This window comes from Aptenodytes patagonicus, chromosome 1, assembly GCF_965638725.1.
Source record: "Aptenodytes patagonicus chromosome 1, bAptPat1.pri.cur, whole genome shotgun sequence".
In the NCBI taxonomy this organism is placed as follows: domain Eukaryota; kingdom Metazoa; phylum Chordata; class Aves; order Sphenisciformes; family Spheniscidae; genus Aptenodytes; species Aptenodytes patagonicus.
This window is the reverse complement of record NC_134949.1, coordinates 55086342-55098967: the sequence shown is the minus strand read 5'-3', so window position 1 is coordinate 55098967 and position 12626 is coordinate 55086342. Positions and strand designations below refer to the sequence as shown.

Genomic DNA, 12626 nt, shown 5'->3' with positions numbered 1-12626 from the left:
AAATTTCATACTAGATGCGTGCATGTGTTTGCGTGCAGGCATGCACATACAACACACTGGAGGTGTAAAAGGACAGTATCATACAGAACAACAGCAGCATAGGATATTCATTATCAAGATAATACTAATAAGATTAATATTTAATTACTACACATTGAAAAAACAAGAGGAAAAAATAGGTCATTACCTTGTAAAGGACTTTGTAACTTTCTTCTATGTGCTTGCTTTTTTTTTTTTTTTTTTTCTTCTTTCAGCCCAAGCTATCCCTTGTCCATCTCTGTGAGTTTGGGGATAACCAGCAAGGGCAACTGAGGGTTACTGCATAAACACACCAATGCATGAAAAGGTGACACTTTTAAGTGTCAGTAATTAATAAACACATGTATGATTTTAGTGAGGTTTATAAAGCTCCGTCAGAGATGGACCCCCCTGTTCCTGGGGTAGAAGCTGCCACGATCCATGCCGCGTAAGGATTTCCAGCTTCCACCTGGAGAAAAGCAACTTTGAATGCACCAGTGGTGTCCTTCAGCACACAGTTGCAAGTAGAGCCTGGAGGTAAATACACACCCCAGAAGAAATCCTGCTGTGCCCTGGGGCAAACAGACCCATGGGGAGCAGTCAGTCCAGGTGCCAGGTCCATCAGGTTAGTCCAGGTGAATGAGAATGGAAACTAGGGTTGAGCTGACCAAAACTCAGGCAGTCCAGCAGTAATTTAGGGGCACATTGAGCTGTCAGGTGCAAAATGTGGGATTCTACTTTATATTGAGGGGATAACCACCAGTAATGCTGATGGGCCTGTCTTCAGTTTCCTTTCAGGTGGCCTGTGCAGAGGTGTAGGTTGATGGCCTGGGCAGAGATTGACAGCTTGGAGTCTCCATATGAGTAGGATGCACAGAGCATTAATTTTGCTTGTGATTTAATTAACAAATCTGTGATGCAACTTACAACAATAGCTTCTTTATTTTCAATGACTGAGACAACTTCTGTAATGTTTTCATCATGTTGATCGTTACTGTAGGCAAAAATACATTTCCCTGTTTACCTGGACTTCTACATTTCCTGTGATGATACTTTGAGAACACTTACATTTCCCTGAGAATGTGATGCAGTTTTATTCCTTTCCCTCACAAATTTCTCACATAAGTAAAATAGCACATTTATCACAAGCTACTACTTTAGGAGGTGAAGCAAATTTATATCTCCAAATTGTAACATTTCTGTCACTATCTTTTTGGCTGGTTTAAAAAACACACCACGGAGACTTTCTAAGTTGATATCAGTTCTCCTAATGAACTGAAAATACATGTGCTGGCAGATCTACTGAGAGATCAGCAGCTCCTTCAAATGACAACTAAACACTTTTCCTCAAAACCCCAAAGAAAAGTAGATCACTGAAGAGAAAACAAATTTTGAAATTCACATTATTCAACAGCCTCCTCAAGGGGATGGTTGTCTTTTGGGAAGGTCAGGAGCATTAGCAGGAATGGCAGGATGAGATATTGAAAGCTGATGAAGAAGGGAAGAGGAGCACCATGATCTGCTATGACATACCTAGAGTGGGAAAATGAGTAGTCTCTTTCTCACTTCTCCCTGCCCTCACCTAACCTGCTCCCTCACTCCAGCGTCCCCTGGCTGCCTTCCCACATCATGGGAGACAGCTCAAGGCTCTTCCAACTAATGCTGCCTGGTCAGGAAGAGAAAAACAGAACTTTTCACCCTCTCCATACTGTCTTGATTAATAGGAAAAGCTGAATTGTGGAAAAAAAAAAAAAAATGATTAATGGGTAGTTCATATACTCACTTGTTGGTTCCGAGTTATAAAATCCATGTAAATGAACCACCAGGAGTGAAGGATGAATGCTGGCCATAAAATACGAGACCAAGATGTCATATTAGGAAATGAAGTGTTACTCCAGAATTCAATAAATGCAGAGTGCTCAGAGCTCCTTCCTTCTTTTCCAGAACATTGAAAGGTTTGAGCTCCTGTAAACAGGATGTATGCCCCTCCTTTTGGTTTAATTTTTGTCTATTTTCAGGAGTGCCCTTCAATAATATATACACTGTTATTTTACACCCATAGCTGCCAGTGGAAAGTTTAGAAAGATACCACACACATACATTTCGCTAAAATAAAAACAAGAAAATTAAACTGTCTGTTGTTTGGTGTGGAAAAGATAAAATTGGGTAAGCATAACTTGACTTTAACAACCATGACATATAGAATAACATTTCCTCAAATAACCCAAACATACTGTAATACAGCAGTCTATTCTATGTGCCTGTCTGTACATTGCTATCATATCTACAAAGATTCTGTGTAAAATCAGTCATAATAAAAATTCATGCTTCAGACCATCTGTGTTTTTTATCCCTTTTGAAGCTAAGATATCGCTTAGGTCAGGAACAAATTACGTAGTTAGCTGTTTTGGTTCTTCAGTTGAGTTGTCACTCTTAAGAAGTAATAGGCCCTGGAAAAGGATGAATACTTTATTAGTTAAGGAAGTCTAATATAGAGAGGATCAAGAAAGCATGATGCAAAAATAAGCAAAGGCTAAATTTCATGGAAAAAATATTAACAGCACAATAAATGCCACAAAAAGAGATCTAGTGAACTAAAAAGAAGCAAGAAATGGTTGCTGGAAGAGATTGCAACTTTTTGACAAAGTGCCAATCAACACTAGGCATGGGAGGTGAATAGGGCAGCTTGCAAGGCAGAATACCTATTCCCACTAAGCCACATGAAGAGAATTAAATTGTTTAAGTGGATACTCTACAGGAGTATTAACACCTACACCATTTGAAGTCATTAGGTGAAATGAAAGCAAAGCTATTGAAAAGATGTGCAAAAAATTACATGATTAAAAACAAACGTGCCAGATGGCAAGGGGAAAATAATTCTTTCAGCAGTCCTGAAGAGAACAAAAGAGGTCCTTTGAATCCAGACAAATAAAGGGAAAACCATACTAATCACTGCCAGGGAAAAGGCCTATGCAAATACTGAGAGAAGTAATAGGCAGGGAAGAATACACTTTATAGTTATGTAGAAGCTTTACTGAGCTCTCTTTTGTATTCTATTCACACTGTAACCTGTAAATGGGGGAAAAAAAAAGGCTGCATATCAAATCATTTTTTTTCTCAAACAGTAAATGAACTGACAAATAGTGTGCGAAGACACAGTGATTCTAATATAAACCAAGGAGCTTCATCTGTGCCAACAGCACATTAAGGTTGATATGCAAAGATAAATTCATCTTTGCTATTTCTGTAGAACTAAATCGGGTGATATTAATAAAGGCTGACATACACACTACAAAGCTGGCTATTTACACATGAAAATAGACTTATCAAAATGGTGGCCAAACATAAGCTGAATTAAATAACATACATACTAGAAGGCTACAGAGAGGAAAAAGCCCCAAAGAAAGAGAAAATTCTTTCAAGAAAAAGGCATGAAAAAGGACAATGAAAAAAAAAGTGACAGCTCAAAGGGAAAGAGGTATGAAATTACCAAGCAAAAACTTTTCACGATCAGGAAGCATTATAGTAATTAGGAAACTGGGAAAAGATGAGGAGGATCAAACGAAATGACAAATACCTGACCAACCAAACACAAAAAATAAAACCTATGTATTGCACGTAGAGATACTTAACCAGGGAAAAACTCCTGGCAAGAGATGGTATAGAGCGAATGTTTGGAATAGCATTTATTTGGCGATCCTTCGAGAACAAAGTAAAAATACCATCAAATATATATTCGCGGTAAATTTAAATGCTAAGACAGAAAAAGTAAAACGGTGTGTGTGCGCGCGCAGGATTTCAGGGCTTTCTACACCGGTCGTGCCCCCGGGAGTCATCACAGCAGCTTCTGCACCGTGGACTCGTGCTGCCGACAGACTCCGAGCAAGAACCAACATCTCCCGAAACGATAAAGCTGCTAACCCAGCATACCGGAACCGTTCAAGGCTCCAACATTATTCTTAAAAGAAAGGGCTATGCCACGGGAAACGCTACCCCGCAGTGACTTCCCGCAAGCCGAAAAAATCGACTGACCAGAACGCCACAACAGCGGCCTCCGGGTCCCCCCCGGCCCTTTGTTGGAGCGCAGCGAAATGGCGGCGGCGGAGCGCGGGCGGGGCGGCACCGCGCGGGCGGGAAGCGGCGCTCCCGGCCCCGCCGCCCCCATTGGCTGGATTTTGCTGCAGACCCGCGGCCGGCGGGGCCCGGCTCCCCCGCTGGCACCGACGGGACCGGGAAGCCGGGCCGTGCGCGGCGGGAAGGAGGGCGTGTCCCCCCCCGGGGATTTGCTCCCGCGGCGCCCAGGCCGAGCCGGCGGCGGGGCCGGCTGTCTGCCGGGCCGGGGCCGGGGCCGGGGCCGGGGCCGGGGCCGGGGCCAGCACTGTTCCGCCCGCCCCCGTCCCCGCCCCCTGTCGGAGGCGATGGCGCGAACGTCCCTGCCCGCAGGGGGAAGGGCGCGGAGAAGAGCCCGCCCTTGCCCTGCCCCGTCGCAGTCCTCAACCAGGTCGGACCGCTGGCAATATAGAGAGGCGCCGGCGGCCGTTCCCGCCACACACCGCTTGGGTCGAGGGTGTCGACAGCATGTCCGGCAGAGGCAAGGGCGGGAAGGGGCTCGGCAAGGGGGGCGCCAAGCGCCACCGCAAGGTGCTGCGCGACAACATCCAGGGCATCACCAAGCCGGCCATCCGCCGGCTGGCTCGGCGCGGCGGCGTGAAGCGCATCTCGGGGCTCATCTACGAGGAGACGCGCGGCGTGCTGAAGGTCTTCCTGGAGAACGTGATCCGCGACGCCGTCACCTACACGGAGCACGCCAAGAGGAAGACGGTCACGGCCATGGACGTGGTCTACGCCCTCAAGCGCCAGGGACGCACCCTCTACGGCTTCGGCGGCTAAGCCCGGTTCTTAGGATAGGTTACGCTTTCAGAACACAAAGGCTCTTTTCAGAGCCACCCACGCTTTCAAAAGAAGAGCCTCGATCACTGTTTACATGCGCATATCTTATTATTACGGTCGGGGTATGGTTCGGGAGGAATGGGGGGGGGGGGCAGTTGGGCTGTCGCCGTCGCTGCCCGTAGCCCCGGCTGTCCGCGGTCCCCCTCCCAACAGCCCTCCCGGCCTGAAGCAACAGGCAGGCAAGTTCGAAATCGGTGACGGAGAGCGTGTCCCGATTGCGCTCTCCGGGAAGAATACCGGGGGAACGGGCGTAGCTCTTGGGGCTCCCTGGGCTCGGGAGAAAGACGTTGGGGTTCCGAAAGATTCGTGCGTCCTTCGTCCTCGCCCATCCTCCTCCTCCTCCCCCCCCCCTCCCCGGTCCTCCTTCGAAACGGGAATGGAAGGGACAGGCAGGCGAGAAAAAGCGGGCGACGGGGGCCAGCGCTATTGCGACAGCCGCTTCCCTGCCACAAGGCTCCAGAGCAGCGGCCTCAAACGGGAAGGCTCACGAAGCAGCGGCGGCGCTTCCCTCTCTGCCGTTCGGGGGCCGGGACGAAGCGGGATGGCGTGGGGAGAAGGACCAGCTGAGAGCACCCGTGGCGCCCCGGGGACGGCGGCAGGGAAGAGAGGCTGCGAGCCCTGGGCGAAAACGCCCTCCCTTACCCCCCCCCCCCCCCCCTCCTCCCGCCGCCGAAAGGCTGCCTGTTCCCTCGGCGCCGCTCTCGCCCCACTCCTCCCACCCTGCGCCGGCAGCTTTGAACGGGGAACCTCAGAACCGCCGACACACAAGCGGCGGGGCGGGGCGGGGGTCCCACGCTACCTGCTACTTGCGGCCCGGAGCCCCCCCGGAGCCTGTGTCCCAGAACCGGCGCTGCCTCGAGCGCGTAGAAGAGCGCTCGGCACAGGCTGCCTACGCCCGCTCCAAGAAACAGAGACACAGCTCTCTCCGGTGGCCACGTGGCGGCTCTTAAAAGAGCCTTTGGGTTTGGCGGTGGCAGGGCAGGAGCCTCAGGCGCGCTCGCCGCGGATGCGGCGGGCCAGCTGGATGTCCTTGGGCATGATGGTGACGCGCTTGGCGTGGATGGCGCAGAGGTTGGTGTCCTCGAAGAGCCCCACCAGGTAGGCCTCGCTCGCCTCCTGCAGCGCCATCACGGCCGAGCTCTGGAAGCGCAGGTCGGTCTTGAAGTCCTGCGCGATCTCGCGCACCAGGCGCTGGAAGGGCAGCTTGCGGATCAGCAGCTCCGTCGACTTCTGGTAGCGCCGGATCTCGCGCAGCGCCACCGTGCCGGGCCGGTAGCGGTGCGGCTTCTTCACGCCGCCCGTGGCCGGCGCGCTCTTGCGGGCCGCCTTGGTGGCCAGCTGCTTGCGGGGCGCCTTCCCGCCCGTCGACTTACGCGCCGTCTGCTTCGTGCGCGCCATTCCAACTGCCTATTGTCTCAGGCAGGAAAGGGAGCCGCTGGTGCCTGTGACTCCCAGTTATAGTGTGTGGCGGCCCCGCCTTCCCACCTCTGATTGGTCGAAAAAGCGAAGACTTTAATTGGGTAATTCGAGACATCCGGTCAGCACGGCGGCAGGTGACGGCGCCCCGAGCCCCCGCCCCTTCCGATGGGAAGAAGTCGTCCTTTTTCTTTTCGGGAAGCCCGAAGGGCTTTTAAAGATTTATTTCTCTAGTATTTACTGCTCCTGCTCTATTTCATGACTTGTTTGAGAGTCCGAACCGTGCTTACCGGGTCATATAAAATATAAGCGACCGGCTTTTTACGTTCTTAGATTTTGCTAAGTAAACCTGAAAAAAAGTAATTATCGTTCTGATAAAGCTAGAAAATGTATTTTCTTTTAATTTTACCTCTTGTTTGTAGTAGACTCCTTTTCCGGATTGTATGAGACGTATTAAGTTGATGAAGGGTACAATTAATAAAGAGAAGTCTATAAAAAGAAGAAAACTCTTTTGGGAAGAAACGGAAGATAAAAAGACTAAGCCTGTGATTTAACGAGTGAAGAGCGCGGTTCAGCATAGAGGGGGTTAACGCGGGATTTTCAAATTGCGCCAATGAGCTCGGCCCTTCCCATCAGCCAATGAACAAGCAGAGCTCGGGTATAAAAACGGGTCAGTGCGGGTCGGGTTTAACTGTTCTCCGTTGTTACTGTTGTGCTACGATAAGGAAAGGGGCGCGGAGCCATGGCGCGCACGAAGCAGACGGCGCGTAAGTCGACGGGCGGGAAGGCGCCCCGCAAGCAGCTGGCCACCAAGGCGGCCCGCAAGAGCGCGCCGGCCACGGGCGGCGTGAAGAAGCCGCACCGCTACCGGCCCGGCACGGTGGCGCTGCGCGAGATCCGGCGCTACCAGAAGTCGACGGAGCTGCTGATCCGCAAGCTGCCCTTCCAGCGCCTGGTGCGCGAGATCGCGCAGGACTTCAAGACCGACCTGCGCTTCCAGAGCTCGGCCGTGATGGCGCTGCAGGAGGCGAGCGAGGCCTACCTGGTGGGGCTCTTCGAGGACACCAACCTCTGCGCCATCCACGCCAAGCGCGTCACCATCATGCCCAAGGACATCCAGCTGGCCCGCCGCATCCGCGGCGAGCGCGCCTGAGGCTCCTGCCCTGCCACCGCCAAACCCAAAGGCTCTTTTAAGAGCCGCCACGTGGCCACCGGAGAGAGCTGTGTCTCTGTTTCTTGGAGCGGGCGTAGGCAGCCTGTGCCGAGCGCTCTTCTACGCGCTCGAGGCAGCGCCGGTTCTGGGACACAGGCTCCGGGGGGGCTCCGGGCCGCAAGTAGCAGGTAGCGTGGGACCCCCGCCCCGCCCCGCCGCTTGTGTGTCGGCGGTTCTGAGGTTCCCCGTTCAAAGCTGCCGGCGCAGGGTGGGAGGAGTGGGGCGAGAGCGGCGCCGAGGGAACAGGCAGCCTTTCGGCGGCGGGAGGAGGGGGGGGGGGGGGGGTAAGGGAGGGCGTTTTCGCCCAGGGCTCGCAGCCTCTCTTCCCTGCCGCCGTCCCCGGGGCGCCACGGGTGCTCTCAGCTGGTCCTTCTCCCCACGCCATCCCGCTTCGTCCCGGCCCCCGAACGGCAGAGAGGGAAGCGCCGCCGCTGCTTCGTGAGCCTTCCCGTTTGAGGCCGCTGCTCTGAAGCCTTGTAGCAGGGAAGCGGCTGTCGCAATAGCGCTGGCCCCCGTCGCTCGCTTTTTCTCGCCTGCCTGTCCCTTCCATTCCCGTTTCGAAGGAGGACCGGGGAGGGGGGGGGGAGGAGGAGGAGGAGGATGGGCGAGGACGAAGGACGCACGAATCTTTCGGAACCCCAACGTCTCTCTCCCGAGCCCAGGGAGCCCCAAGAGCTACGCCCGTTCCCCCGGTATTCTTCCCGGAGAGCGCAATCGGGACACGCTCTCCGTCACCGATTTCGAACTTGCCTGCCTGTTGCTTCAGGCCGGGAGGGCTGTTGGGAGGGGGACCGCGGACAGCCGGGGCTACGGGCAGCGACGGCGACAGCCCAACTGCCCCCCCCCCCATTCCTCCCGAACCATACCCCGACCGTAATAATAAGATATGCGCATGTAAACAGTGATCGAGGCTCTTCTTTTGAAAGCGTGGGTGGCTCTGAAAAGAGCCTTTGTGTTCTGAAAGCGTAACCTATCCTAAGAACCGGGCTTAGCCGCCGAAGCCGTAGAGGGTGCGTCCCTGGCGCTTGAGGGCGTAGACCACGTCCATGGCCGTAACCGTCTTCCTCTTGGCGTGCTCCGTGTAGGTGACGGCGTCGCGGATCACGTTCTCCAGGAAGACCTTCAGCACGCCGCGCGTCTCCTCGTAGATGAGCCCCGAGATGCGCTTCACGCCGCCGCGCCGAGCCAGCCGGCGGATGGCCGGCTTGGTGATGCCCTGGATGTTGTCGCGCAGCACCTTGCGGTGGCGCTTGGCGCCCCCCTTGCCGAGCCCCTTCCCGCCCTTGCCTCTGCCGGACATGCTGTCGACACCCTCGACCCAAGCGGTGTGTGGCGGGAACGGCCGCCGGCGCCTCTCTATATTGCCAGCGGTCCGACCTGGTTGAGGACTGCGACGGGGCAGGGCAAGGGCGGGCTCTTCTCCGCGCCCTTCCCCCTGCGGGCAGGGACGTTCGCGCCATCGCCTCCGACAGGGGGCGGGGACGGGGGCGGGCGGAACAGTGCTGGCCCCGGCCCCGGCCCTGGCCCCGGCCCCGGCCCCGGCCCGGCAGACAGCCGGCCCCGCCGCCGGCTCGGCCTGGGCGCCGCGGGAGCAAATCCCCGGGGGGGGACACGCCCTCCTTCCCGCCGCGCACGGCCCGGCTTCCCGGTCCCGTCGTTGCGGCGCTCGGTGCCAGCGGGGGAGCCGGGCCCCGCCGGCCGCGGGTCTGCAGCAAAATCCAGCCAATGGGGGCGGCGGGGCCGGGAGCGCCGCTTCCCGCCCGCGCGGTGCCGCCCCGCCCGCGCTCCGCCGCCGCCATTTCGCTGCGCTCCAACAAAGGGCCCGTGCGGGTTTCGGGAGGCACAGGCGGGTGTTGCAGACTGTGCTCGAGTAAATCCACCGTTTTATAAGGAGTGCTGAGTAACGTTATTAATCTACTTTTTTTTTTTTTTCCGTGAGGACGACACGTTCCTTTTTTTGTAGAGAGTTATGTCAGTTGCATGTCCCAGGTCTGTAACTGCATGATCACGAGGCTTTTTTGTGTTTATGGGACTGAAGTGCTGATGAAGAAACTGATTTGTTTATCTTGTTAATGTACCCATGGAAAAAATCTAGATTGCTTCAGGTGCTTTTAAAAATTTGGCATGGGTTTTTCAATTTCATGCTCTTACTCTTTATTGATACATAATATCTTAAAGTATTCCTTTTACTTTTTTTTTTTCTTCACATAGTTTTACTTTTTGGACACAAAACAATATTTTTATAAACTGTAGTTCTACATCGGCACTCAGGGTAAAGAAAACATCATTTTAATGAGTAGACTCATCTTTAGAAATCTCAAGTTTCCAAATGCCATTTACTTCAGAAAATACATGGCAACTTCCTCTCCCCCCTTTATCCTTTCCTTTAATCTTGTGGCTTTTTCAGTACAGTTATTTTATGCTGTAGAAATGTGACCCATATATTTGCTGTTTCTCTAGGTAGTTCTAAGGTCTTCAGATGATGGTTACAGTCAGCAATTTACAAAACTAGAAAACTTGCAGCTATAGATGGCAAGGTAGGCAACATATAATACAATTATATTTAATATTTCAGTCTTGACATCTAAAAGTTCTACATAACCCATAACCTTAAACCAGACTTCTCAAATGTGATTCTAAGGTGCATCATGCACTTCAGAAATTTTCCAAAATAATCACAACCACTAGATAGCTGTGCCTCATCATCAATATATTTGTAATAACACCTAATGCTATGAGCTAAGTGACTTCTGTTGATGATCTAGTTGTTCTGTAACTTTCCATGGGACTTCTTGGTTCTTTTCTCTGTATCACCACAGTGGAATACACTGGACTAAAATCAAATGATGTTCAGAAACCAATCTAAACCTCCAATACTTATCCTACTACTCTTAAAAGTCTATCTTTTTGTCTCTGCTTCTTTTCTCTGGTTAATGTTTTTTGTTTGTTTGCTTTTCAGGAGCTTTTGGCATTGCCAAGGTGTACTCTGTACGCCCAAGATAATACGCGGGTGTCTGACTTTCCCTCATCCGATAAGTGGTCCTCCAGAATTTCTGGTTGAAGATGCTGCAGAAGGTGGGATAATTAGAGCCAAGACGCTACTCAAAAATTCCATATTTTTTTTTCTTGAAGCCCATTTAGGCATAAGCACAGACAGAAAAGTATTATCTGTCTGACTTGAGATTTCAGAATAAGAAAGAGCATTTTCCAGAAAAAATCTATGCAGAGCTCACCCAGGAGCTGTAGTGGCAAAACACTAACAGCAGATTTGCCTTTATGTCTTTCCGTTGCCTCCTAGAAACTTCCAGCTGGAGCAGTTACCTGACCAGGAGAAAGCTGACAGCCTGTAGCACAACGTGTTCACCTGGAGGAAATACACCAGCCAGGAGAAAAAGACAGTCCTGCGGTTCATACTCTTTGGTAACATGCAATAGGCTGGTGACTCCTTCAAACTCTGATGTCCTTGAGTTGTTCTGGAGCTGTTCTTGAAGCCTTTTCTATGTTCCCTCCCATCAGACTTAGGTTTCCTGACTCTGAAGGATTATTTCTTTTGGATGCTCCACAGCCTTAGTCAGTCACTGGAAACTCCATTGTGATTGAAGTGGGATGGATGATGAGTGACTGGATGTTAACAAGTTCCCATTCATTTCCTTTTGTGAACTGTGAACTTTAGTGAACTTTTTTAGACTGTTGAGAGAAATATGGATGTCTAGATTCCTTTTCCATATATCCTGTCTAAACAGTGCAATAAACTCAGCTCTTCTGCCATCATTGATAAGGTTTCCACAATCAGTTCTTTCCAAGAACTTGAATTGCCTTTATAAACATCTTCTAACCCTCTCCCTACTCCCCTCCCCAGTTATTTTGCTTTCAGCACTCTCCAGTTGTACCTCCTTGTGAAGGGGCAGCACGCACAACCACACTACACCAGGAATGACTGGCCTTCAGTTATTATTTAGCTGTTGTTTGGGGGGGGGGGGGGCGGTGTTTTGTTTTGTTTTAACAGATTTTTTTAGCTGGAAGGTTAAAACCAAGCAGTAGTTGTTCAGTTCACAGTAGCCACCTTTCCTCAGTTGAGGCTCTAACCTGGATTTCTTTCTACTCTGTAGCTGATCTTTAGAAAACTTGTTGGAACTGAGAATCTCTGAGACCTGAATCAACTGTCATTTTTGTTGGAACTGATCGACAGACTTAAAAGGATTAAGATGGGGAGTGGGATGTTTGCAGAAGCTGGGGGTTTTTTTGGAGGGGGGGTGTCTTCTGTTTTTAATGCCTCTGCTTTCTGGACCTATGCACTTTACATTGCTGAGATTGCCCTGTGTTATTCTACATTTTGTCTTTCAGAGCAGTGTAACAAGAGCAACAAACTTCATCTGCTGTTGTGGAGACAAAACTGGAGATCCTACACTACATTGTCCCGGAGTGGCATGTCAAGGCATGGACCTTCACAGATGTTCATGAGGACTCCCGTTACCAGGCAGAGATGTTCTCGGTGAACTGCTTTTCCAGGTGGTGTGACTTAACCTGGCAGGCCGCTAAACACTACGGAGCTGTTCACTCACTCCCCCCCAGTGGGATGGGGGAGAGAATCAGAAAAAAGGTAAAACTCAAGGGTTGAGATAAAGACAATTTAATAGGACAGAAAAGGAAGGGAAAATAATAATAATAATGATAAAAGATTATACAAAACAAGTGATGCACAATGCAATTGCTCACCACCCGCTGACCGATGACCAGCCAGTTGCTGAGCAGCGGCCACGCCTCCCCTGGCCAACTCCCCCCAGTTTTTATACTGAGTATGACATCATATGGTAAGGAATATCCCTTTGGCCAGTTTGGGTCAACTGTCCTGGCTGTGCCCCCTCCCAGCTTCTTGTGCACCTCCAGCCTCCTCGCTGGTAGGGCAGTATGAGAAGTCTTTGACTTAGTTTAAGCACTGCTGAGCAACAACCAAAACATCAGTGTGTCATCAACATTATTCTCATCCTAAATCCAAAACACAGCACTACTATACTAGCTACTAGGAGGA

At 51.4% G+C, this 12626-nt stretch overlaps 4 protein-coding genes across 4 annotated transcripts in view; 2 read left to right on the top strand and 2 right to left on the bottom strand.

Moving 5' to 3' along the window:
• Window positions 1-6382, bottom strand: part of LOC143159381 (histone H3) — a 137809-nt gene extending 131427 nt beyond the window's left edge. Inside the window, exon 1 of the mRNA XM_076336100.1 lies at window positions 5925-6382. Coding sequence (XP_076192215.1) covers window positions 5956-6366 — 411 coding nt within the window. The 5' untranslated portion in view covers window positions 6367-6382 and the 3' untranslated portion in view covers window positions 5925-5955. The remainder of the gene's footprint in view (window positions 1-5924) is intronic.
• LOC143155720 (histone H4) lies at window positions 4569-5001 on the top strand. Its single transcript, XM_076328681.1, has one exon. The coding sequence runs from the start codon at window positions 4597-4599 to the stop codon at window positions 4906-4908; it is 312 nt and encodes a 103-aa protein (XP_076184796.1). The 5' UTR covers window positions 4569-4596; the 3' UTR covers window positions 4909-5001.
• A 710-nt stretch (window positions 6383-7092) lies between the features above and the next one.
• On the top strand, window positions 7093-7587 carry LOC143159345 (histone H3). Its single transcript, XM_076336036.1, has one exon. The coding sequence runs from the start codon at window positions 7127-7129 to the stop codon at window positions 7535-7537; it is 411 nt and encodes a 136-aa protein (XP_076192151.1). The 5' UTR covers window positions 7093-7126; the 3' UTR covers window positions 7538-7587.
• Window positions 7588-8492: 905 nt separating this feature from the next.
• LOC143159342 (histone H4) lies at window positions 8493-8933 on the bottom strand. Its single transcript, XM_076336022.1, has one exon. It carries the CDS (start codon window positions 8895-8897, stop codon window positions 8586-8588), a length of 312 nt encoding a protein of 103 aa, XP_076192137.1. The 5' UTR covers window positions 8898-8933; the 3' UTR covers window positions 8493-8585.
• Between the last annotated feature and the right edge of the window lie 3693 nt (window positions 8934-12626).